Source organism: Phoxinus phoxinus (genome assembly GCF_949152265.1).
Source record: "Phoxinus phoxinus genome assembly, chromosome: 15".
Classification (NCBI taxonomy): Eukaryota; Metazoa; Chordata; class Actinopteri; order Cypriniformes; family Leuciscidae; genus Phoxinus; species Phoxinus phoxinus.
Window position 1 is genome coordinate 29,134,606 of NC_136890.1, and position 26,144 is coordinate 29,160,749.

General features: G+C 37.5%; 1 protein-coding gene across 4 annotated transcripts; it reads left to right on the plus strand.

Annotated features, from left to right (window-relative positions):
• The first annotated feature begins 975 nt into the window (after window positions 1–975).
• On the plus strand, window positions 976–25,358 carry trim33 (tripartite motif containing 33). Of its 4 annotated transcripts, XM_079637193.1 has the most exons (21): window positions 979–1,681; window positions 6,000–6,118; window positions 6,496–6,643; window positions 7,030–7,162; window positions 7,348–7,464; window positions 7,649–7,763; window positions 13,199–13,345; window positions 13,554–13,671; window positions 14,001–14,335; window positions 14,648–14,821; window positions 15,758–15,967; window positions 16,396–16,522; window positions 17,530–17,593; window positions 17,784–17,934; window positions 18,478–18,568; window positions 18,659–18,845; window positions 19,594–19,717; window positions 20,925–20,999; window positions 22,796–22,948; window positions 24,486–24,536; window positions 24,730–25,358. In XM_079637193.1, exons 1-21 carry the CDS (start codon window positions 1,111–1,113, stop codon window positions 24,946–24,948), a joined length of 3,429 nt encoding a protein of 1,142 aa, XP_079493319.1. In that variant the 5' UTR covers window positions 979–1,110; the 3' UTR covers window positions 24,949–25,358. The 4 variants fall into 4 exon arrangements, with proteins under 4 accessions (XP_079493320.1, XP_079493318.1, XP_079493319.1 ...); XM_079637194.1 differs by lacking the exon at window positions 24,486–24,536 and having other exon boundaries at window positions 976–1,681; XM_079637191.1 differs by having other exon boundaries at window positions 981–1,681; window positions 18,478–18,845.
• The last annotated feature ends 786 nt before the right edge of the window (window positions 25,359–26,144 follow it).

Genomic DNA, 26,144 nt, shown 5'->3' on the forward strand with positions numbered 1-26,144 from the left:
GAAGTAGGAGTACTGAGGATTATAAAAGAAGCACTAAAGAGGAAAATATTTTAACAAGAATAAGGGTGGGACATACGATGCTGAATAAAACATTAAAAATAATAAATAAACATCCAACAGGATTATGTGAGTATTGTGGGGAGGAGGAATCAGTAGAACATGTTATTTGTGATTGTCAAAAGTATATAAATGAGAGAGAATTAATGAAAAATGAACTTAAAATGAAGCGAAGGGAAGAAGTAAAGCTTAAACATTTAATTACGTATGGATTAGAGAGCTTATTTTTATATCTTAAGAGAACAGAGCTGATTAAGAGAATATAGAGAAGTATTATGGTTTTATATTTTAGTTGTTTTATTTATTTTAAACTCTGGTCCACACTCCAATACAGTAGGTGGCGATAATGCACCTTAATGTTGGTGCTACCTGCCATAAAACCGACAAAGAAGAAGAAGAAGAAGACGTGATCTCCAGATATCTGCCTATGATCTGCCCCCATGTGGCGACCAGCCCCATGTACAATAGAAGAGCGTTTACTCGGTTACAGATGCAACTTCTCATCTGAATGATCGAGTAAATAAATACACATTTATCAAAAGTACTATTTAATTATTTATGTGTAACACTTTTTAACGACTGAGTACAGCTTTAAAACGCACTAACACAGTGAAGGACGCAATTAATCGCCCACAAACAGCTCACTTTTAAAAGAGAGCAGAGAAAGAGAAATTAAAATATTGTAAGTAGGCTACCCGTTCGATTTAATAGAGGAATCAATATCGGTGACATTGTTTTTATTGATTTTCAGAATAAAGCAACTGCACAGCCACAGCATACGTGACAATTAATACAACATAAAAATACAGGTACAGAATTTAGATTTATAACGACATTTACAAAAACATTTGTTTTCTATTTTATTGTAATTGCAATGTAAATATACGAATATAAAATAAATTGACGGCAAATACAATAATATTTTTATTATTAATGGATACTTTAAGTCTAGTTGCTTATTCTCTGTGACGAACATGAGAGCGACGGCATGACGTCAAACACATCGGATTTTCTGAGCGCGTCGAACGTCAGGCGGTTCAAAGAGGAGCAAAGATGGCGGACAACAAAGGCCAAGATAGTACGGAGAGCTCCGCAAATATGGAGGTAGAGGCTTCGGGAACAGAAGATAACGGAGATAGCGGAGCAAAGGACCCCGACGGTGTAATTTTAGTCGACGCAGAACCGAAAGAAGGAACAGACGAGCCCAAGTCTCAAGAGACAGTTCCCGAAGCGCTGACGACATCCAGCGGCGGCGGAGCTAACGTTACAGACGGGACACCAAATGCCGAGAGCACTGAACCGCCGCCACCACCACCACCACCTCCTCCGCCGCCGCCGCCGTCGTCCTCCGCGGACAGCACCGCTGCTGGTCCATCACCCGCACTCGTTAACGAGATGTCGCCTCCTCCAGCAGCAGCAGCGGCAGCATCCTCCTCTTCAACCCCTGCCGCCCCGATAAACCTACTGGATACGTGTGCTGTGTGTAAACAGAGTCTCCAGAACCGTGACTGTGAACCCAAACTCCTTCCCTGCCTGCACTCCTTCTGCCTCAAGTGCATCCCGCAGCCGGAACGGAAGATCACCGTCCCGGTGCAAGGGCCCCATGGACAGGACACTCGTATTGGTAAGTTAGGAAAAGGGAAGTGAGCTTTTTTAGTTCTATCCCCAACAATTCAGAAACGATCCATTTAGCTACACATGATGGCATGTGCAATCACGTACATGTGCGTACAACAGCTGGTGTTTGGTGTTTCACTCATGCAGTTATGGTTATGCCGACTGATTGTAGTATTTCAATACACGAGTAACTGTCAGAACTTATTTACTCAAAGTACGAGTCAGCAAGTCATGTGAATTTTCTTAAAAAACCCAGGGGGTTTTCATTTATTTTGATTGCCAGATCACCCCAAATATGTACAAGGGACTCCTGTCCTATAATGTAAAAGGCATTTATATACTTGTATGTGCAAAAAACAAAAATACGATGTAAAAATGAAAATGTTACATATGTGTAAAATATTATTTAGAAAATATGTATTTTCTATTACATTAAATTATTATTTTTCCTGCTCTCTACAGTACTATACTGTTAGATATTTATTTATTTATCAATCTATTCATTAATTGTTTATTGTGTATTTAATCTTCTTTTTCATTTGTTTAAGTTATAATTTTTTTTACAATATATACTACATAGCGAATCGCAATATCATCATTGTTTATTTTGTTCCTCTCTCTGTATATACACACACACACACACACACACACACACACACACACACACACACACACACACACACACACACACACAAGTACATACTACATGCATACATGTAATGTATACATAGATAGCACTATATAGCAAATATCATCTCTGTGCTAGTTTGTTTATATCATCGAAAAATATTATTGTCAACAGCTCAAATTTTCTAAATGCAACTGTAAGGCATGGAGATATTACTAACATTAACATCATCATTTTCTGTAAAGCTGCTTTAATACAATGCATTGTGAAAAGCATTATACTGATCAAATTGACTTGACTGGTTAGTGCAGGTTTTTTTTTAAAAGGGTAAAGTCTTTACAATCTAATGATGGATTTTCTAACGAACTAACCTTTTAAAACTGTCAGCCTTGCCTAATTTTGTATTTTGATTCAAGTTATATTGAATGTATAGATGTTGCAGCCTCATGCACACTCAGTCAAATGATGTGACAGGTGTCAGTCAGAGTGATGGGCTCTTGTTTATGCTCCGTTCTCAAACTCAGTCATTTGCTGATCCAGTTTATCAGACTATAGTCCTGATATTTTGACACATCATTGTCTTTGTATTGATGATCGGATTCAGTGCTGTCACTATATTTGTGCAGTAAGAGCCACCAGCGTGTGGTGGTCAAACACAAGTTAACTAGGATTAACCATCCAGAGTTATCGATAATGCAGGGGTCATGGCTTGTGACCCCAGATCATGTACTCATTCATGCACAATGGTTTTCTTTGACAATGCACACTATGCCATCCCCAAATTCTGTATTTTCTGCTGATAAACCAACCAGACTAGAAGCGCTGCAGTGGTGATTGGTTTGTTTTAATTATGCATGCTTAGTTTTAGCATCGTTTTTTGGAGCGTTATCACGGTCTCTTAAATGTCATTATTGGTGCAGTGGAGATATGATAATATTTTGGTCATTGCACTTGCTTTACCATTGAGTCAGTGCATTGAGTGCAGTGTATTATCATTTCATTGTGCTTACGTTTCTTGTAATAAGTTAGCAGTAGCACCATGCATTGTCGTTAATAATATATGAACTAGATTCAGCATTAGCTGCAGCCTGTACAGCTATTTTAATTTTTTTGTGTGGTTCTGGTTATTCACCCATATCAGCGATCACTGATGCATATTTACAAGCCCAAAGGCTGTAATTTCTCTTTAAATCTCTTCACTTTTCTAAGAGACTTCACTGTTATTGCAGAATGCCTTCAGATCAATATTCTCATATTAGATCAGCGCACATTATATTGCAGAATATTTTGCCAGGCTATTAGATTGAAAAGTTCATTCCACTGCACTGACCACAAGTATAACAATTGAAGCCGTAGTTTCAGTGTAGTGATATAAATATGTACAAAATGAATTTGTGCATTGTTAGGTTCGTTGAAGAGGGTACACTTTGGTGTCACATTCCTTTTTTTGATGCATTACAGGCATGACTCCTATGTTTTTCATAGTGAGAAGAAGTTGAACCGAGAACGATTCGTGGTGCACTAAACTATTATCTAACTTAAGATTCCCAATTCAGAAGTCTTTACTTTCTCAAATGCATCCAAAAATCTAAATCCTACAATGTCAGAATTTGGAATTGATATGCAATTAATTGTTTTTAGCCTATTTATTAACCAAACCAAACAAAATTTGTATTTATTAAGCAAAAACAAGAAAATAAGACAAGTAAATAATCTCAGTGTTTTGCTCAGTCATTTGCCATGTTCAAGTTTGGAAAATTATCAAAATAATGTAATTTTGTGCATTTTTCTGTAAACTACTGAGTGTTCGTAATTTAGAATTATTCTGCAACAATCATGTTATTTGCAAACATTTTTCCATAGCCTTTTTTCCATTTAATTTAGTTTTTTATTTTAAGAAATCACACAAGTCATATTTTCAAGCTGTACATTTCCCAAATGTTTATAGGAAGGCCAAATTTGCAATCCTTATATAAGAAAAGTAAAATAGATCAACTAATCATCTAAAGTTGCTGATCAGCATTTTCTGAAGGTTAAGTACCTAATTTCACTGACATTTGCTGTTCTGTAATAATTTTAAACTGTTATTTGGTGGTTTACTCCTCTTTTTGCAATCTGTAATTGAAGGGTTTGTTCACTTGCCAGGTTTGTTTGGGGCTTGTCGTAGACGTTTAATTAAAGTTCAGGGGGAGGTAACTCAGCGTGACTCATCACAGTAACCTGACTGAGAAAACTATCTCTGACACACACTGTGCTGCTAGTTGAATCTCAACAAGCAAGCACTTTGTTGAACTCAAGATCGTTGTATAACTAGAGTTGTTAAACTGTTATTCTCAGCTTGACTGTAGCCGTCTGGTCTATTTTGCTTTGTTTTCAGACACTTTTCTTGGCATCAGTAACCCGTTTTTGTAGACATACACCATTTTTATTAAGTTTAACAGGTCTTAGCTAGCTAATATTTCGATAATGTGAACTAGTTTATGAGAATACTGTGAATTTTGCCAGACTGAATCTTTAAATGTCGGTTGTGTTGTAAAATGTAACAATCTTGGGTTTTAGAAGACTTCAAACATAATTGAATTGCATCATAATTATTAAAGAAAGTGGTTTATAACCCTCTGTTTGAATAATGAAGGAATTTTAATTGCATTACAGGGCTCTGCATGTGATGTGTTGTGGAATAGATGTGCCTCAGGCAATGCTTCACTGGCTCCAGTTAATATCAGTACAGAGTAACTCAGCTGTGAGTTGCACTGTGTTTCAGTGCAGTGTTTCTCCAGCTGCTCTCAGCAGCCAATCATTAGCAGGGGTTTGCAGCTGGGTGCTTAAGGGAAACCGGCTGAAAGCAGTATGAGCCAGTGCAAACTGGCTCAAACCGGTTTGGACTAGTTCTAGCTGTAGCTTTGTGGGGGATTGATGGGCTGTCAGGGAAAAGAGGTGGGGGTGGGGGGTGTTGCATGTGATGGATGGGTGGGTGGGTGTGTGTGTGGGGGGGGTGCGCATGTGCTGAGTGGGGGAGGGGCATGTCCAATCTCTCTGTTTTCAAATTAAATTAAGATGAAATTAAATTAGTTTTATGAATAGATCATTATTTGTGGTGAAATGCTGCTGCATGATGCACACAAAGAGCAGAATATTTGTTATTGCACGAGATGGCAATAATAGTTAATAAAACCTGCACTACAGGAAGAAGCCATCATTACATTGTTTCTTATGCATGCAATTTTTCTCATCATTTCCCATAATGCAATTTAAATGAAGACATTCTCCAGTTTTATGATATCCAATTCTAAGAATGCACGTAGTTGTTCTGGCTGCATAATTCGTGTGTGTGTGTGTGTGTATGTATATATTCCATTAATGTGTATCATGATGTAAAAACAACAGTTTTACACATTTTAAAAATTTCAGTGCAGTCAAGCTGCCATTGCATTTTTTTATTGAAAATAATTTAATTATGAATTTTTCCTTTGAGTTCTGTATATAGGGATGTGTTATTGTAGTCCACTAATATACTAGTCCAAGTAGTTCCATTCTATATATAGTTTATAATAAAAATAATAAAATGGGGAATAGAATCTTGGTAATGCTGGACCAACAGTTTTCATTTATATTATGAACCAAGCTGTTATTCAGTACTAATCATACTTTTTTTTTTGTATTACTAGTAATAGTGTTGTTGTTGTTTTTTTTGTAGTGAATGTCATGCGTTGCACGGTGTGCCATCAGGAGTACAAACAGATTGACATGGTGGATAATTACTTTGTCAAGGACTCTTCCGAGGCCACAAGCACATCAGTGGAAAACTCCACACAGGTCAGTATCAACTCTGTGATTTTAACTTAACTAGAGTATAACAATCTTTCCATAAGTCCTAATAATTTTGCATTAGTGAATAATTGATTTAAAATGCCACAATTATCAACACAACGCAATTATCCCATACATTTATTTTAGAAATTTACTGAATTGAACCTGTTATTCAGTAAACAGAATGACAGAAGAGCACTGCTCTTCGTTTTGTCAAATAAAATTGAGCTAAAATTGATTTAGAATCAAATTTATTGGTATTCACACCCCTAGATTAAACCTTGCTTTATTAGCTTGCATGCTACCATTTGTCAACTTTTGATTGTGAGCCAATACTTCAGTCCTCTAGACATTATTTTAATTCTTTATTTGCTCTGTAACAGGTTTGTACCAGCTGTGACGATAATGCCAGCGCCATTGGATTCTGTATGGAATGTGGGGAGTGGCTCTGTAAAACCTGCATTGAAGCGCATCAAAGGGTCAAATTCACTAAGGACCATAAAATACGCAAAAAAGAGGAAGTATCTTCTGGTACGTTATGTAGTCTCATTTATTTCCATTTTCAATTGCTAATATTTGCAAGGCAGTTGCGATATGATTGTTTTCATCATGCTGAAAGATGCTTTGGTCTTGTTGTAGTTTGGATGTTTCAGCAACGGTGTGGAGCATCTGTTTTGCACGTTTAGCAGGCTGAGTCGTAGTACAGTTGCTATGGCAACAGGCAGAGTTTTGAGTGAGTCGCTTGCTCTGCCTGTACTGTTTTCATTAGAGCTAACCCATTTAGTTTCCCTCTTTTCGATTGAGTTTGGCAAGGCGCATATGAGAACATATGGCAGTCATAGACTGAGAGAATTGAGAGTCAGGGGATGAAATAAGCAGCAAAAGATGAATCTGAATATGGTGGTTCTGTTTTGTAGAATCGGTTGGAACGTCAGGCCAGAGACCCGTCTTCTGTCCGGTGCACAAACAAGAGGCCCTCAAGCTCTTCTGCGAGACATGTGACACTTTAACCTGCAGAGACTGCCAGCTGCTTGAACACAAAGAACACAGGTCAGCCAGACCTCACTGTTTACAGTAACCATGCACCGTCTTCATCTAAACTGTATTAAATCAGCTGGCAATATATGAAAGAGTTTTTAAACAAGACAATCAAATGAAGAGAGAATAAGTACCTACACCAATAACATGGCATTAAAGGCATAGATCAGAATAGAACGGATGTTTTTTTTTTGCAGGTACCAGTTTCTAGAAGAAGCCTTTCAAAACCAGAAAGGCATCATTGAAACCTTCATGACTAAGTTACTAGAGAAGAGGAACTTTGTGGAGTTCTCTGCATCTCAGGTGCAAAACAGGTAGGACTTCTGATGCATCGGTTTTATAGTTGATGACGTTAAAATTTGATTGCTTCCTGATCTTGTTTTTTCATTAAAGAAAAGTAGCTGGACATGATTGAATCTTTGGCAGAATTGTATTGAATTATTGTTTAATGAACTGCTGGGTCTTTTTCATGTCTTTTATTCCCTTTTTTCCTTTTAGAATCAAAGAAGTTGCTGAGACGCATAAGAAGGTGGAACATGAGATAAAGATAGCAGTCTTTACTCTCATCAATGAAATCAACAAGAAGGGCAAATCTCTACTGCAGCAGCTGGAGGTAAGCGTACAGGCATCAATAAAGCAAAAACTATTTGATTTCCTAAGAAAACAAGTCTGAAATTCCAATTAAAAGATGTTGGTACGGACAGCAGAGATGATCTTAAAGGTCCCATATTGTACACCTTTCAATAAGTGTAAAGTTTAAGGTTTTGATGTCCTTAAGAATATATATTTGTGGTATAAGTACCAAAAAACATCTCAATATATATTTTACAGCTCCTTTTTCAGGAGCTCTGCCAAGAACAGGTCGATTTTGGCCTGTCTACTTAATATTTAATGAGTCTCTCTTCTGATTGGCCTGTTGTTTTCTTGAGTGACCTACGATTGGTGGGGGTGGTGACTGAATAGTTCTGACATCACATTTATACTTGTGAAAAGGCACAGCTACTTTATGCAGGCTGTGTACATCTGTCTGTGGATCGACTGTTTTAAAACTTAGATGGTAGTTTCATATTAGCCCCTAGACCTCTGTTATCATGAAAAAAGCCAATTCTATGACTGCTTATTTCTGCAGACATAATCCATAAAGCATCATTGACAGAAGGAATAATGTGCATTTAAGTTATAAGCAGTGTAAACTGGTGCTATCTCATCATAATGTGCTTGTCAAATGACAAAGACAGACATGTCCATCGACCTTTACAATAAAATTCCAGGCTTGTTATGGCTTTAAACTAATAAAAGCCCTCGATATCAACATGCAGCAGCACAGACAATTAAATTTAGATGAAAGCATCTGCAAAATCAATTAAAGGTAAAAAAAACCCCCATTATTTTGTGTATTTGATTTAATGCAATGTGTTTACGTGGTTCAAAAAAGTAATTATTTTACACATACAGTACATTATTGTTGCCCCTCTATGCCCTGCCTTTCTGAAACACACATTTTTACAAAGCTCATCGTTCTGAAAAGCGTGGTGTGCTCTGATTGGCCTGAATACCTTAAGTGTGTGGCGGAAATGTCACGCCCCTTACCAAATTTGGAACATCCGCTCCCAAAGCAATAATGACAGGTGATAATGTCGTTACTAATTCGAGCCCGAATCTGATCCGAAAAATGCTGATCGATCAACTTGGCCAGCACGACTGGACCAGAACTTATCAGATTGGTAAGGTTTTATTTAATTGAGGACACAATTACTGATAATTACTGAAACGACAAGCGCTGCTCAAAACTCACGTTTGAATAGTCAGTAGTAAATTCGTATAAAATGAAAACATACTTGCAGGCTGTGAGTCAGAAGTGCCAGAATGTACTTGCAAAGAAAGAATTGCCCCACGTTTTAGAATCAGCCTTTGTGCGCAGCCTTTTACTCTCACAGGTTCTGGAAACAGTCCTCCAAAAAATGCGCAGCACACAGGCGAATATTTTGGCTGTACTGTTCTGGAGCAGTGTCGTAAATAAATCTTAACCACTGTTTTCTAATTGTGTCCTCTTCTGGAAGGCCAAACAGATGAAAAACACAGCGTCTCCACGACATGGCAGTGCTGGCTGCAACAATAATACAGCGAGAATACGCCTTCTTTCTTTGCGTATACATTTGGGCGGTGTTATGAAACTCTGCCCCCAAATACTGATGTAGATTTGTGGGGGTGTGTTTGAACTAAGCGTTTTAGGAAGGCGTAGCTGAGCCTTAACTTTTACAAAGAAGACCTCTTTTGGGTTTGAGACTTGAGCACAAATAAATATAATAGAACAAAGATACAAATGAATTAGAGAAAAGTTTTTTGGGTAGGTCTAACACTAGTATTCAGGTACAGAAATACTATACAGATAGATACTAAATAAAAGTAATCAAATGTAAAATAACACTGGATAAGCTTTTAGTCCTGTTTAAATTAAATATATAGATTATTAATCCTGATTCCTTGCAATTAAAGCAAATTTTCGTTTTGTTTTATTAACATTTAATGACTGACACATATTAAGCTGCTGTCATTTTAAGAGTTAGTGCACGGATATATTATTCTGTTGCACATGCATTTTCTTTCTCAACTGTTTTTTAAGATATAACCAACTGTGTTTATGAAGATACTCTTCAAGACTGGAAAGAACCGTTAAAGGGCTATAATCTGCGAGAAAGAACTCCGTTTTGTTACTCGTGAGCTGTTTGTGATGGAGCTTTATGTATGCGTGTGAGTACTGAATGGTTTAAAATCGCTTGAATGTTTAAATCGGTAAGACTTAAAAAGACGTGCATATGATAAACTTAAGTGACGATGCAAAACTGTCGTGACTCCCAAAACGCGAGTCTATCGCCGCCTGCAGTGCGCTTGATGCTTGACTTGTGCAGATGCAATGTGGTGATGTTAAGTGCATTTTGAGAGAGAGAAGACGTGGCACCGCTGAATCTCACACTATTCGTGAAATTACGTCTAGCAGAAAGTGTTAAATGAGTGATTTGATCTTATCTGTGTGTGTGGATTCATTTACTCATACAACCTACACGCTAAAGTGAATAAATGTTTCGTGAAATTACGTCTAGCAGAAAGTTTTAAAATGAGTGATTTGATCTTATTTGTGTGTGTGGATCAATTTACTCATACAACCTACACGCTAAAGTGAATAAATGTTTGCTGGAATTTCTCACATTATAACCTACGGGAATTATTTAAATTATATACAATACCCGCATAGCCCTGATATTTAACATGCAATAAGTAATTCATGTATTGAGATGTAAAATATGTTCATATATGCTCGCAGCAGATGCTTTAGAGCTGCATGTTAATTGTAGATGTAAACAGTGTTTTGTCTCAACTGACCATTTGTGATCGGATCATCTGAGACGCATATTAATACCTAGTGCAAACAAGGTCATTATTTTCTAGCCACCACATTGTGTGAACCTCATCACATGCCATAAACCTTGTGAGTCGCTGTGGGGGAAGCTTTACTGATTGTATGAATTGGAGCAAAACTGCTAGTGAAAGAAAGGACACCGGTTTACAAGTGATTGATGCAAGCCAGAAGTTCAGACCCCTCCTGGCAAAATTCAACAATGTATCAATATCTGAAGGACGAGGATCACATGTTTAAGGACAATTTTGAAAACTGAAGACCGATGGTTTGAGAGAGGCCAAATGTGAAAGTGCAGAATGTCTGAAAAGGACAGTGCTGTTTTTTCAGACACCTACTACAACTCTGTGCTTCATGGCTCAACTCAAATTAGCCCCAATTGACACCTTTGATTGTGATTCACACCAGTCAGTGATAAATCGAGCCCCGCAGATGTCACAGTGTTTAATGGTGTTACTTCTTCAGGAAGTATTCATGAGTCATGAGATTCTATAGACTGATTTATACTTCTGTTCTGCGTCTGACCTACGCTGTAGCATACGCGTTGGTTTTCATTTGTACTTGCAATTACACATGCAGAGGGAGCATGCAAAACCCGAGGGAGGGGTTCTAGCAGACCAATCATCGGTCCACGTAGAATTGACGCATTGTTAAATTTTTGGAGAGGTGCACCGTAGGCCATGCGTGCTACACGTAACTACGGCGTGAGTTTGACGTATAAATTGGGCTTAACGGTGAAGCCACTCAAATGTAGTGAAACTTTATACAATAGAGGCAATGTTTAAAACTGATGTTAATGTCCAACTCTGGTGATGCAATCAGAAGTGGTAAGCAGGGACAGATTGTAATTTTACTACACACATCAGATATTGCAAATGGCCCACATTTCCACTGACTTGAGAGGCAAAAAATTACGCTACTTGACTACTTTAGGGGCTTTCGCACCGGGTATTTCTAGGAACATGCCACCAGGGTGGTTTCCTGAGAACTAATGGTTTCCCTAGAAACATTTTCCTGTTTGCATTCACACCGCCAGTAGAAACTCTGAAGTGACGTAAGCCGCACTTGTTGTTGTGACTTTTATTTTGCCGGCGCAGCGGACCTTTATTTTGATGGCGCTGAGAACTAGAACTAAAATCGTTTAATGTTCCTGCGGTGCGAACACGCCAAAATCCGGGTACTTCCACCAATAGTTCAAGTAACTATGAAAAGGTTCCTCCAGTACGAAAGCCCCTTTTGATGCAATGGTTGTCTCTTTTAAGGTTTTGTTTTAGACGGATGAGGAAAATGTAGCTGAAGGCACTGTGCAATGTGATGCATAGAAACAGGATGTCCATTTAAAGCTGCAGTCGGCAGCTCTGGCAGATTGAGGGGACTTAGCCAAAGTTTTAAATGTTTACAACTCTCATGCCCCTCCCCCACTACCACCGAGCACCCTCCCATCGAGTTCGTGCTCGTCAGAGAGTGTGCACCAGATTTTCTGTGAACGCGCCCGTCTCTTCAGCATCGATCAACACCATGGAGTACTTACCATGTTTTCTTTTCCTTGGTTGTTTTGGACCTCCTAGCTCTGGTGGTTAACCGAGGAATCGGAAGCTTGTTAGTAGATTTTCTCTCCGCCATCACGCTTCGTACAATCCACCACACCAGCGAACTTCAGGCGTGTGCATGTGATATTGTAATGTGCGGGAGAGGGAAGGGGGGATCTGTGGCGTGTGCACGAGCTGTAATTGACAGTCAGATCTCACACAGCCCTGCGCTGATTGGACCAGAAGAACCGGTAGTGGTGGATATTTGCAAAACAAATAACAGGCTCCAGGTGGAGGTAGAAGCGCGTTTTTTTTCTTTGTAAAACCGACTGATTTATGATGTTCTGTCGGAGCATAGTGTCGGTTTCAGTGAATATGATAAAAAAAAATCTTGCCGACGGTAGCTTTAAATGCACGTCATAGTTCCACTTGTGTAGCCAGTGTATACCAGTGTGGTTTTTGGAAACTAAAACTATTAAAAATATTCATGATAATTAAAATAAACTATAAATAGTGGATAACCTTAAACTTTACACACACACAAAAACACACATTAGAAAGATTGCAAAAGAAAATTATTAAAACTTAAGCTAATTCATAAAAATAAATACTTTTTTAATTCTAAAATAATATTGTGTAAACTGATATTATTTTTAAATGGACTATATCTAGTTGCATGTTATCTAGTTTTGCATTAAGGCCAGTTCACACCACACTGACAAACGCCAACAAACATGTTTGCTGGGTTTTGTCGGATCAGTGTGTTACCACTGTTGGCATTTGTTGCCGTTGATATGGGTTTGTTTTAACCCGACTGAACATGTTCAATCAGTATTTGTCAGTGTCTGTTGGGCCAGTGTGAACAAGAGTTATTTTTCATAAATTTCTAAACCCAACAGCCAACTTGTTTGTTTGTGTTGGTTGCCATTTGTCTGTGTGGTGTGAATTGGCTTTTAGTCCGCAAACTTTACATGTGAGCACATTATCCTGCCCCTCAGCCTCTCACGTTTATGGTTTGACTCTAGCAAGTCCAGAATTTGTTTAATTTCAGTCATTCTTAATATTCTTCTCTTCCCTCTTCATTCCCTCTATTGCTGTATAAAGAGTGTGACCAAAGAGAGGAGTATAAAGCTGCTCAGCCAACAGAGGGACATCAGCATCCTGGCCCAGCAGATCATCCATGTGCTCAACTTCACCAACTGGGCCATCAGCAATGGAAGCAGTACAGCCCTGCTATACAGCAAGAGACTGGTCAGCCACAACGCTTAATTCTCACAAAACACCTGTTTCCTTTTCTTTTAGGGTCCATTTTTGCAAATGTGTAATCTTTACTGGCATTACACCTTCCAACAATAACAGTTCTGTCATAGGAGAAGACACTTGTACTATTTTAAACAAAGCCACTACTTTAATTTTAAAGGATGTCTATACTAATTTGCTTTTTTTCCTAACTCTGTAGATCACATACCAGCTGCGTTTCATTATGAAGGCCCGTGTGGACCCAGTACCTCAAAATAATGGAGCAGTCCGCTTCTTCTGCGACCCCACCTTCTGGGCTAAGAATGTGGTTAACCTCGGTATTGACTCAACTTTAACTTAAATTGTGGCTGAAACCTTTTTATTTCACACAGAGAAACCATGTACAAATTTCAGTGACAAACATACACAACCAGATTTTAAAATTAAACTGTCTGAAATATCATACTATGTTTTTTTTTTGTTTTTTTCTAAAATCATAATGTGGTCATTTATTTAATTTAGATAAACATGTTCATATGTCCAAAATATCATACTACAGTATTTATTTTATTTTTGTCGGTTAACGTTTCAGAGAGTTCCGACTTGGTGTGAACAGGCATTTACATGCTTCAAGATGCATTGACCCCTGCTCTCCTTTTTCGTTCAGGCAATCTTGTTATTGAAAAAGTGTCACATACTGCTCCTCCACCCAGCATGATGGTCAATCAGCAGATCTCTCCCAGTCACAACCACCCAGGTAAGCACTCAGGACAGATCAACCTGGCCCAGCTGAGGTTGCAGCACATGCAGCAGGCTGCGATCGCTCAGAAGCACCAGCACCAACAGCAGCAGCAACAGCACCAACAACAACAGCAGCAGCAGCAACAACAACAGCAACAACAACAACAACATCAGCAACAAATTCAGCAGCAGATGCGCATCGCTTCACAGATGTCCCAGCATCCCAGACAAGGAGGTCCACCACAGATGATACAGCAACCGGTAAGTTAGAGATTAGATCTTTCCTGCTTTCCATGCATGTCTGGTTTATTCTGGTCTAGCTGATGGACCAGCATTGTCTATGGGCAGAAGTTGATGACCAATGAAGTACATCTCTTTAATTTTTCCTTTCTCCTTTTTTTTTAATTTCCTTATGATTTGTTCAAAGTATATGTCAGCAGTATTATATTTGGTTTATTCTTATAAATATTTTTTGATTTTGAAATTATCGCCATTCAAAGTGATAATTCCTGATTGTATGTTTTGTTCATGTAAGGACCAGGACTTCATTTCTTCCACTTTCTCACTTTTCAGCCTCCGAGGCTCATTAGTATGCAGGCCCTCCAGAGGGGCGGAGTTAATGGCTCCTCCCACATGTATCCACCTCATCACATGCGCATGGTATCAGCGCAGAACCGCATGCCCTCGGCGCAACCCCGACTCAATGGCCAGCCGTATCCCATGATGCAGCCTCAACTTCAGAGACAGGTCAGTGCAGAGACTCAAGCAGGTCACATGACAAAAACCCAAATGCTAAGACGTCACTCTCTTCTTCACTGTTGTTGATTTCTACTTGAACAGAATAAGTGAAAGCAAAATTTAAGCTGTTTAATCTAGCCTGCTTTTTTAGATCTGTTCTGGTGTCAGCAATAATTGTAATCAAGGAGAGTGAGCATTTCTGTTATTGACACCAACAAAGCATGTGACCGGCTTCAGTAAGTCACATGACATAAAATAGTCAATCACTGGAGACAGCCAGGAAATAAAATTACAGCTTTTTAGTATTATCCACTGTCCTGAGATGGGGCAAACTTTGCATTTGACCAATGTTTAGTTAAATATAAATAAAAAAATATATATATATTGCTGCATATTAAATAGTGGTTTGTCTGTGGGTAGAAACGATAACAATTATATAACCATTCTGTGGGATTGATATTAAACTGATAAATTGTTTTTATATATTTTTGTATTAAATTATTCTTATATTTGAATATATTATATTAATAATAAATTAATATACAATATAAATTTTCTTATAATAAACATTTCAAATGATTTATTTAAGTAATAAAAATATATCTTTTTAAAATTACAGTATAGTGTCATTATTTGAGTAAGTAGTGAGTAATATAAAATATGGTTCTCATTAGTATGTAATTATTTCTTGGAGCTGCTAACACAGTTTTATTCATATTGTAATCATGTAGTGTGTTTAAAATGGAGACTGCAGTGTCAAAATCTTTTCAGTTGTCAGACTAGGTATCATGGTTTTTCCAAAACTTTTGCATTCGAAAACAAAATCAGTAAATTGTGTTTCATTTCACCTATGACTCATATACACACCATGTTCAATCAGAAATAAATATGTAAGAAAGCGTTTTTGCCATTTTCCAACACATTTCCCTTTTTCCCACCTCTAAGCACTCTAATCCTGGGCATGCTGGCCCCTTCCCTGTGGCGTCGCTACACAACATTAGTGCTGCCAACCCCACCAGTCCCACCAGTGCCAGTATGGCCAATGCCCATATTCACCGTGGCCCCACCAGTCCAATTGTCGGCCCCATAGAGCTCATACCATCAGTCACCAACCCTGAAAACCTGCCCTGCCTGCCTGAAATCCCTCCTATTCAGGTAACTTTACTATTGCATTTTCTCAGACTGATTGTCAAATGATTAGATGCTGTGGTGAGGTTTAATGGTTATAGATCTGGCCTAGTAACCAAAAGGTTGTAAGTTCAAACCCCAGAATGCGTGATCATGAGGGCACAAATCTAATAATTGTTTGGAAATGTAATAAAGGACTTAAATGTAATAACTTTTGAGCCTGAATGTAATAAAGCATTTAAATGTAATAACTTTTGTGCCCAAATGCAATAAAGGTTCTAAACATAATTATGTTTAAGGCACCTAAGGCAATGAGACAAAGACATCCCTATACTTGGATCTGCTATTATTGTTCTTCATATAGCAGATGCTTCATAATCAAAGTGAAGACAAAGCTGAATTGTATTAGAGCTCTTGTGTTGCAAAAAACTGACTGTTTTTATAATCACCACCAGCTTGAAGATGCCGGTTCGAGCACACTGGATAACCTTCTCAGTCGATATATTTCTGCTAGTACATATCCTATTGTTGGCCCCACCAATCCCTCACCGGGACCTTCTACACATTCCCCAGGATCATCAGGTACTCCAGCATGTGGAAATCTTTGCAATAGATGACCTTTGACATGAATTTTTGACACGCATTGGTTTGGGATTCAAATGTCAGTGTAGATTAGCATACATTTAAATAATATCATGAAATATAAATGCAGATTAGTATTTTATATGTATAATATTTATATATGCCATACTCTTCGTGCCTTCAGTACCGTATGGCTAAAACTCCCATCCGACCATACGCACCAACCTGAGGGGCTAAGACTTTGCTGGCTCTGCTGGCACCATTAATGCATGCTCAGTGCCTCTGGTTCCGTATGGCATAATCTCCAGTGCAACCATATGCACCAACCCTGGGGCTCAGGCTGCATTAGCCCCCCCGCCATCGTTAATACACACCAAATGGTGTACTACCTCACCACCACACAACCAATCTCACCAACAACTAGCATATATGCTTTTCACCATTATTACAACTCTAGCTAGCATATATGCTTTTCACCATTATTACATCATGGTTATTTGATTAGCACGATTGTTGTTGTTGTTATTTCAAAAAAGGAAATATTAAGCATAGCCTATATAGAAAGGCAATAAAATGTGCAGTGCAGCAGTTTTCTTACTGCTCCAAATGAGCTCATGTTTTAAACATTGTAAATATTTCAAATATTATTCATATCATTCTACCTCATGCATTTATTTATTTTTATTTTTTACAAAGCCTGAAAATATGATTGAAAGTGAATAAATGGCTTAAGGTCATTAAATGCAATTTATTATAACACTTAATTGGCATCTAAAGTTTCATTGTCATGTCAGCAATAATTTATTTTTATTTTTATTAGTAGTATTGCAATTTTACAAAACTGTTTATTTTGTGGCTATTTGAGATTAGGGCAGATTATGCATTATTAAAAATTAAATGAAATTCTGATTGGTGTTTGCCCTCAGATAGGACAATGTCTGCTACCTTTTTAATTTTCTAAAGATTTTTGTTTTTAACATGCTCTTTCTGTGTCTCTCATTCACAAGGTTTATCTAATTCTCACACTCCAGCTCGTCCGTCCAGCACGTCAAGCACGGGCAGTCGGGGCAGGTCAGCATTCAATGTGTTTACCTCAGTCCTTTCATCTTTCATGTTTAAAACGATTATTTTATTTTTTTTACCAGCTGTTAATTATAGCTTAGAGCTGAACAAAGAGAATTATATATTTGATTTCTGAATATTGTTGAGACATTGCATGCAAAATTGTTATGGTGTGTCTTTTGTTTGTTTGTGTGTTTAGTTGTGGGTCAGCCAGTAGACCTGGAACGGGGAATACGACAGTGGACCAGGTGAAAGTCAAACAGGAACCAGGAGTTGAGGAAGAGTGTAGCTTTTCTGGAGCAAACATCAAAACAGAACGCTGTAAAGATGGCAGACGGAGTGCTTGCATGGTATTTACCTTGAGCTTGCAGTTTACACTTGTTACTTCGTCCCAAATGTTTCCATTTGTTTCTTTTATATGGACTCAAAAAAGTTTGTTTTTGTGAAGACCTCACAAAGCACAGTACCTGAGAACAGGAAAGAACACCTTAAAATAAACTAATAAAGTAATATTGATTAACAGAATGTACTTATAGGATTAGGGTAAGGGTTTATTTTAGGGTCACTTACATTTAATAATGCATAATATACTGTTATTACTGTAGTATAAGTACATGTAACAAGGACAAAGAGAAAATTTAAGATCAAAATTAGCTGAAACTTAAAAAATAAATTGTGAATAAATAGCGTGATTTTCACCTTTTACCTTCATGTTTTGTACAATAATAAAAAAAAGTTTCATATGTGAATTGTTTTATATGATCCAAAAACTATAATGATGTGGGGGGAAAAATAGAATTTGGTTCCCATGAGGCTAAACCTGGTCTTTCTTGCTTTGATAGTTTGTTTCATTTTGCACAATATCTTTCTTGTTCTTATTTCTCCTCAACCAGATGAGCAGCCCAGAAGGAAGCGTTACTCCCCCTCTTCCCATCCTCGGCTCTGTGTCCACTGGTTCAGTCCAGGACATTTTAAGAACACTAGGTGAACATGTTAAATCTGAACCACAGAGTGATCATTTCTCATCCTGTACGAACCCAAACTTCAGTGCACCTCTAACCAATGGGACCACAGGGTCAAATGGAAGTCAGCGGGGAAGCACTGCTAACGCAAACAGCCAGACCACTGTAGGAAAGGAAGACGACCCGAATGAGGACTGGTGTGCGGTGTGTCAGAACGGTGGAGAACTGCTGTGCTGTGATCGCTGTCCTAAAGTCTTCCACATGACCTGCCATATCCCAACACTCAAATCTTCTCCCAGGTAAAGAATGTGGCTTTATTTACACAGACAATGCAACACATTTGGCCTTTACGGTGTTACAATTTGTCATATAATACAAATCATAATGCATTTGGATTTCAATTCATAAATGACTGTTATTTAATTTTCAGCATTTCTAATCATGAATGAGTATTTTTTTCTTTTGTTTTCTTTTTATTATTTTTTTACATGCCATAATATATTTATAAATGACTTATTTTTGCTTTTTTATTTTATTTAAAATTAAGATGCCATCAATAGTATGTTATTGTATGACATGACCTATTGTTGTCATAAATTGTTTTATTTTATAAAGTAAGGGTTGTACCACCAGTGACAAGTTATATCATTTTCTAAGGACCGGTTTAGACCTGGTCACTTCATGCATTTTTACTGATAGGATAGCTTTTCTCACACTGTTACGTCATAATGTGACAAAGTACTTTAAAAATTTCAATAAAGCTTCAATAAAAGCTTTTTTAGGTGAGGCTAGCCTTAACCTTCGGGTTGGCATGTACAGGGGTTTGGTGGAGTCTGGACAAACTTTTTTTAATTGTGTTGTTAATTATTTTGTTAGGCCTTACTCTAACTCTTAACCTGGGAAAAAAAGATGAGTACAGAAATACATTTCTGTAAATGTCCTAGAAGTAGTATAACAGATGAAAGACTGTGAATTTTTAAGCAGGTTTTAAGGCTTTAATTCCTGATTTTTGTGTTAATCATGTGTTTGTACCCTCTTCTGCTGCAGTGGAGATTGGATGTGCACGTTCTGCAGAAGTCTCACAAATCCAGAGATGGTATACAACTCTGATGACGATTCACCCAGTAAGAAGGACAAAAGTGAGACTGCAATGAGTCCAGAGGACCAACGAGTGAGTCAAACACAACAAGTCACAAAATAGGGATCTCTTATTACTTTACCCCAGATTGGAGATTGTAGGGGTGTAACGGTACGCAAAAATCACGGTTCGGTACGTACCTCGGTTTTAAAGTCACGGTTCGGTTCATTTTCGGTACAGTAAGGGAAAGAAATGCAAACATTAAACTGCTGGTTGTTTTGAATGTTTACTATAAACTTTTTTTTGTTAAAATTTGTTTACACTTTTTTAAACACTTTTTTTTATAAAATATAATATATATATTTATTATTAATGTTTTAATATATATATATATATTTAATAAAATATAAAATAAAAAATTATAAGGAATAAAATACAGCTGCAAAGTTTTCCACTAAATAAAATACTCTCAAACCAATATCACATAGAATATAATGAATAATATAAATAACTATGGATTACAGACAGTGAGTGCAGCATTACCAATCCCAGCTTGTATGTAGTTCTCAAAGAGCTTTGTAGATATGCGCGTTGCATTTGAGCTTGAGCGCGTGAATGTTTTTTTTTTTTTTTTTTTTTAAACCACATTTCATTGGTTTAGGTTACAGTGACGGGTAGGTTTAGGGATCAGGTGATTGTTTGACATGAGCATGACTAATGAAAACTTTAGAGTCAGCTGCAGGGCGGGATTTCCGCTGAAGTGGTTTGGAGGAAAAAAAAAATTCACGCGCTCAAGCTCAAGCGCAAGTGCAACGCGCATTATCTACAAAGCTCTTTGATATCTATGGCAACACAATGCGGAGACTTCCGACACTTAATATGTTCGTGTGGAAACTCGGAATTGACGTATGTTCCGCACACTAAACTAGCCTAATTTACGTGAAAGATTCAAAGATTGCATTCGGTACACATGTGCACCGTACCGAAAGTCCTGTACCGAAACGGTCCGGTACGAATACATGTACCGTTACACCCCTAGTAGATTGGCCAAGTAAGATTCCTTTTACCAGGAATCTCGTCATTCATTTATCCCAATACTTCACATGACACACTATACTATGTAATATAAAATACATATAGTATATTGTGAGATTGTTTGGCTCTGAAATATTTACTTTGCTAAAAACATGAACCTGAGTGACCCAGTATGGTCTTTAGATATAATCTATAAACCTTTTCCAACAAAGTTAATGTTTTTGCCGAATTGCAGATTCTTTAAGTTGTTTCTTGTGTTTTGTAGCGATGTGAGCGTGTGCTGCTGCATGTGTTCTGTCATGAGCTCGGTACGGAGTTTCAAGAGCCTGTTCCTGCATCGGTGAGTTTCCATCAAGACCACAATATCCTCATTTCCCATAAAAGCAGATATTTCTCATGAAGTGTTCTTAAAGGGCAAAGCTCAGATGTGTAATTGGACCATTGTTCAATATGATCTGTAGTATTTAATTGCTGCCTCTCTGCTAGGTCATTAACGCTATTGCAATAAACGGCAGCATCGTTCGCATGTATTTCTGTAGTGACTCCATTCATCTGTTTTCAACATGTATTGAGCCTCTGGGCCATTTCCTGCTGTTGTTTGTCATAGCGGGAATATGACTCTTGCATAATTACGTTATATTGAGTGAATGCAATAATGCATCCGGTTGACAGGTAATAATGTTGTCTTATATACCACTTCACTTTGTTCTTCAAGACTACTGTACTTTCTGTAGTCCATAGTTCTGTTCTTAAACGTAGTGAGCTGTCCTGTTGTCTACATAGGAATCTGCCTTCTAAGGCAACACAATATATAATGTCATTGTTGTCAAATTGTATTCCTGGTATTCCTGATATAAAATGTAATTTAAAGGTTTCAATGACTACATTTACATGTGCACCAATAATGTGATTATTTCAAATAATCAGACGGAGTAAGGGCTTGCTTACATGACACGAGCAATCCTCTTTGCTCCTGTTTACTTGCAATATTTATTGTTCTGGTTATTTTCTAAGATTTGTGGTTATTTATGCCGCCATTATTCGCATACCTCAATGCACAGCACAAATGATGAACTCACATAGTTCATGTGAGTTGCTGGCCAAGCTCCTCCTTCAGCGGACACAAGTTTGTTTGGCGATTCTTTGGTATTGGGTCAGTTTTCCTGTGATGCGTCTAAAATCTTTCAACCATCGATATACTGCATTATATTCATATCATGCAGTGTTGTCAACACAGCAGTTTCTTCAGCATGCCAAAAATGTACATGCGCACTTTGGTCAGAGTAGAATAGATGTGATTTAAAATGTTTACATGCCTGTTAATAGCGATTGAAATACAATTATTGTTGCTTGGATTACGAGCATAATGAAAGTGAAAGTTACATGTGAAGGCAAAGTATGGTAACTCATACTCAGAATTTGTCCTCTGCATTTAACCCATCCAAGTTAGTGCGCACACATTAGAGGAGTGAGTAGTGAACACAAACAAACATACTGTAAACTGTGGACAGACACACCTTAAGTTGCTGAAGGTGTTTTCTCAAGGGCACCTTAGCCATTTCCTGCCAGTATTGAGACTCGAACCCGACTGACTCTCTAACCATTAGAACAGGACTTTTCAACTTTACATGAGCTAAAGTTTAATTGCAATGTTGCCTAAATCTCATTCTAATTCATTATGAAGGTGCATGTAAACGCAGTCATTGACAAACAGAACTCTGTCTTTCCCCATTGATAATATATATGCGCTGTACTTGCATGATTGGAGGGTGCTACTAAGATGCCAGCTGAGTAAATTGACTTTCCTTACAATGGGTACTGTAGAAACTCTAGATATTAGGTGAAGATCCGAGCAGAAAAAAAACAAAACCATTTAATTAGATGGAACCTTTTTCTGTCTATGTTCTTGAAATGTTTATTTTTAATATCTATTTCTCTTCTTTCCAATTTATGTATTATTATTATTATAGTATCTATTGATTACTGTTTTGAAAGATATTTGAATTTTAGCTTTAATAATAGTGCTTTTTCATTGGGATGCACTTATCAACTAAATGCAGGTGTATTTGGTGTTGGAAGAGAGCCGCATGTCTGCAACATTATTGTTGTAATGCTGAAGCCTTGATTTCTCTCCAGGTACCCAATTACTATAAAATAATAAAGCATCCAATGGATTTGACCCTGGTAAAGCGGAAACTACAGCGAAAACATCCTCTGCATTACAAGAGCACTACAGAGTTTGTGTCCGACGTGCGCCTGGTCTTTAGCAATTGTGCCAAATTTAATGAGGTGAGTACGGGGAATGTCCTTAACCTGTGTGGGGGGGTGTGATGGGATGTTGCATGTAAGAAACGAGTATTTGGAGAGTATGAAACACACTAAAGCAACACAGCATGAACGTGATGGGTTGCATGCTTTTACTTCCTCATGTGTTCACCAGTCCAGTACTAACAAAGGAATGGTTTCAGTCGAGCTGAGCATTAATCAGCGGCACTGTTTTTCTTTTTGGATGTTGCACTAGTGTTTGTCAAAGGGCTAACACACTTTTTCACTCCGTTAAAGGGATGTTTATTACATTTTGTTTGAGACATTTAATTATTGTTCAGCACTTCTTTTTTTTTTTTTACAATAAAAATGATAAATGGCATGATGTTAATGTCGTTAATGCCTTCTGACATTCATTCAAGACCCCATGAAGCAAACTTGACGAGTGTATGTTTATGTATTTCTCATCATTACCGGAAGTTCGGGTGGGTCTTGACCTTTTGCCAATATGCTTTAATTTGGGAGTTTTGCTAGTCGTAACGAGGAACTTTCTCATTCAAGAGAGCAAATTAATTCTGTCTGCTTTTTGGAGTAGACTTGTGGCTTTTAGTCCGTGTATGTTTGCTTTAAAGTTATTAATATTACGCTACTCTCATTTCTATTTCATGGGGTCTTTAAAGTGTGTATGTTTAGTGACTGTAAAATAAAACTAAATGGCACTGATGCTTTTAAAATCACATTATGTATACAACTGATTTGTTTTATATCCCTTAGAAAGTCGTTAAAGATGTAGTTTTTAGCATTTAGTTCATGTGAGTTTTGAATGTTGCCGCTTGATGAGGTTTGTGTTATTGAAAGCAAAACTCAGTCACACTGTTAATTTTAAATTCAGTGGCAATACATTAATAAAATGAAAGAGGTGATTAGTACACCGTTTATAGGGATTTTTTTTGGCTTTTGCTACACCAAAGGGTGTGTACATTCCTTCATGTCCACTTTAGGTGATTTCAGTGGATGGATTTGATCTGTTCATCACAGTTCGCCACAGAATGCTTGAAGTGCATAAATAGGGTGTTTGTTGTGGGGAAAAATAACTTTATAGTCAAATCCTCCGAGACACCCATGTTAAAAACTCTGAATAAACTGCAAAATGAGGGAGACATTTTACTGTCCTCACGAGACTTGATGACTGTGGGATTCATGTCAAAGAAGCACGTTAGTATTAACTATTTTTGAATGTGCTGTAATTTTTCCCTTCAATTTAACTGTTGCATTTAGTTTGGGTCTGTCAGCATAACTGCCACTTGTTCTTTTTTTTAAAGAGTATTTTAAGGCAAATCCCCTTCTAGTTTTCATGTGTTTATATATAGAGGCTGTTTGCTTATGCCTTATAACTGAGAGGCAGTTATGAGCACTAAAAAACTAAAATTGTGCTCCTTGGACATTTTTAAATACAGATGAGGTTGTGACCTCACTGTGTGTATGGTATAAAATCTTTCTTCCCCCCCTTTCTTTTGTATTTTTTTTTTTTGTGTGTGTGTGCTGTCGTTGCCCTTTTTAGATGTCTCGAATAATCCAGGTTTATGATGAGGAGAAACAGAGTAATGTTCAGGTAAGATGTTTTGTACACCACACCGATGGGTTCAGCAGTGCTGGCACCCAAAGCAGCCGAAACTGGAGTTTTAACCCTTTCTGTGATTCTCTCCTCCTCCTCCTCCTCCCCTTCCTCACATGCTCATTCCACCCACCTTCTCCTCCCCTTTCCTCACATTTCCACACTCTTTCCCTTTTCCTCCCTCTCCTAGGCCGACTCGGAAGTGGCAGAGGCGGGCAAAGCTGTGAGTCGGCGCTTCGAGGAAAGACTGCTGGAGATTTTTCCCGACCAGACGTTCCCAGTAGTCGCGGAGAAGGAAACACGACCCGAGGCCGATAAAGAGGATTTGGAGGACTCCGACGATGATGTGGTACAACCAAAACGCAAACGCTTAAAAGTGGATGTTGAGAAGCCGATGCACATCAAGTGAAGAAACTGAGGAAACGTCTGCGAGAAATAAACTGTCTTCCTCTCAAGCACAGTCTTATTCTGCTCTCTGTCGGCTGGGATAATGCTGGAACTGATGCGACTCAGATGCTTCATTTATTTCGTGTTCTCCCCCACCCAGACGATCCATTGTACATACTGCGTGAGAACTTTCAAACTTGCATTGTGGCATTGTCTTCGGAGGACGAAGAATGAATCGTTGAGTGTCGATGAAGACACTTGTACAGATTTAAATAGTCTTGTTTTGGTCTGATTTAGTATATAACATTCTTTTTTTTTTCTTAAACTATGACTTATTATTATTATATTTGTAAATCTATTGTGGATGATACTTTATAAATGATACGCTCATCTCTCCCTCCCATTGTATGATAAAGTTTATCATATATGGTCCACCTGCTTCCTTTGCATGTGTATTTTCTTATTCCTACAGTTTAAATCCCTTCAATAGGAGAACATTTGATCTTTATTTTCAATAAAATGGTGACCTATGTATTGTTTTAAAGTTTAATCATAGACCCTTCAAAAGCTATAAAACATAGTAAATGGGTGTCTGTGGCACCTGGCAAAACTAAGTACAAAAGTACTTTCAACAAGCATTGCTTTTTATTTCAATAATACATAAACTATGTTGCATTTATATGGGTTAGTCTTAAATGTTGAGGGAAGAATTTTAAAATTAGTTTTTTTTTATTAGAATAAATTAACGCAGTTAAAAAATGTAATCTTTTAAAAATGATAACCCTTCTAAATTAGAATAGATTTTGTGAAATGTATTCTTCAAACTAGAATTACTATCATATATTCACCAAGTGATTGCAACAAAATCACATTGACATACATTCAGACAATTCAACTATATAATGAAAGTAGATTTTAACTAAAATGTTAAACTGAGTTTCATGCCAACGGTATATTTTTTTTAGCTGTCAGATTGGGGCAAGCTGTAAATACTACATTTACGTGGTCACATTTCAGACTGGTTTGATATTTATGCATTTTTCACTTGCTATGTGCTTCACAATCGATTTAATCAGTACATATTTATTTGTACATATTTTTGATAAATAGCAGTTTTCATTTATGGAAATTTAATTCATTTAGACATGTTTCCACAAATGCAAAAACCTGTGTTCAGTCAGTGTATTGTATCTTGTTTCCTGTGCAATAATAGTGAAC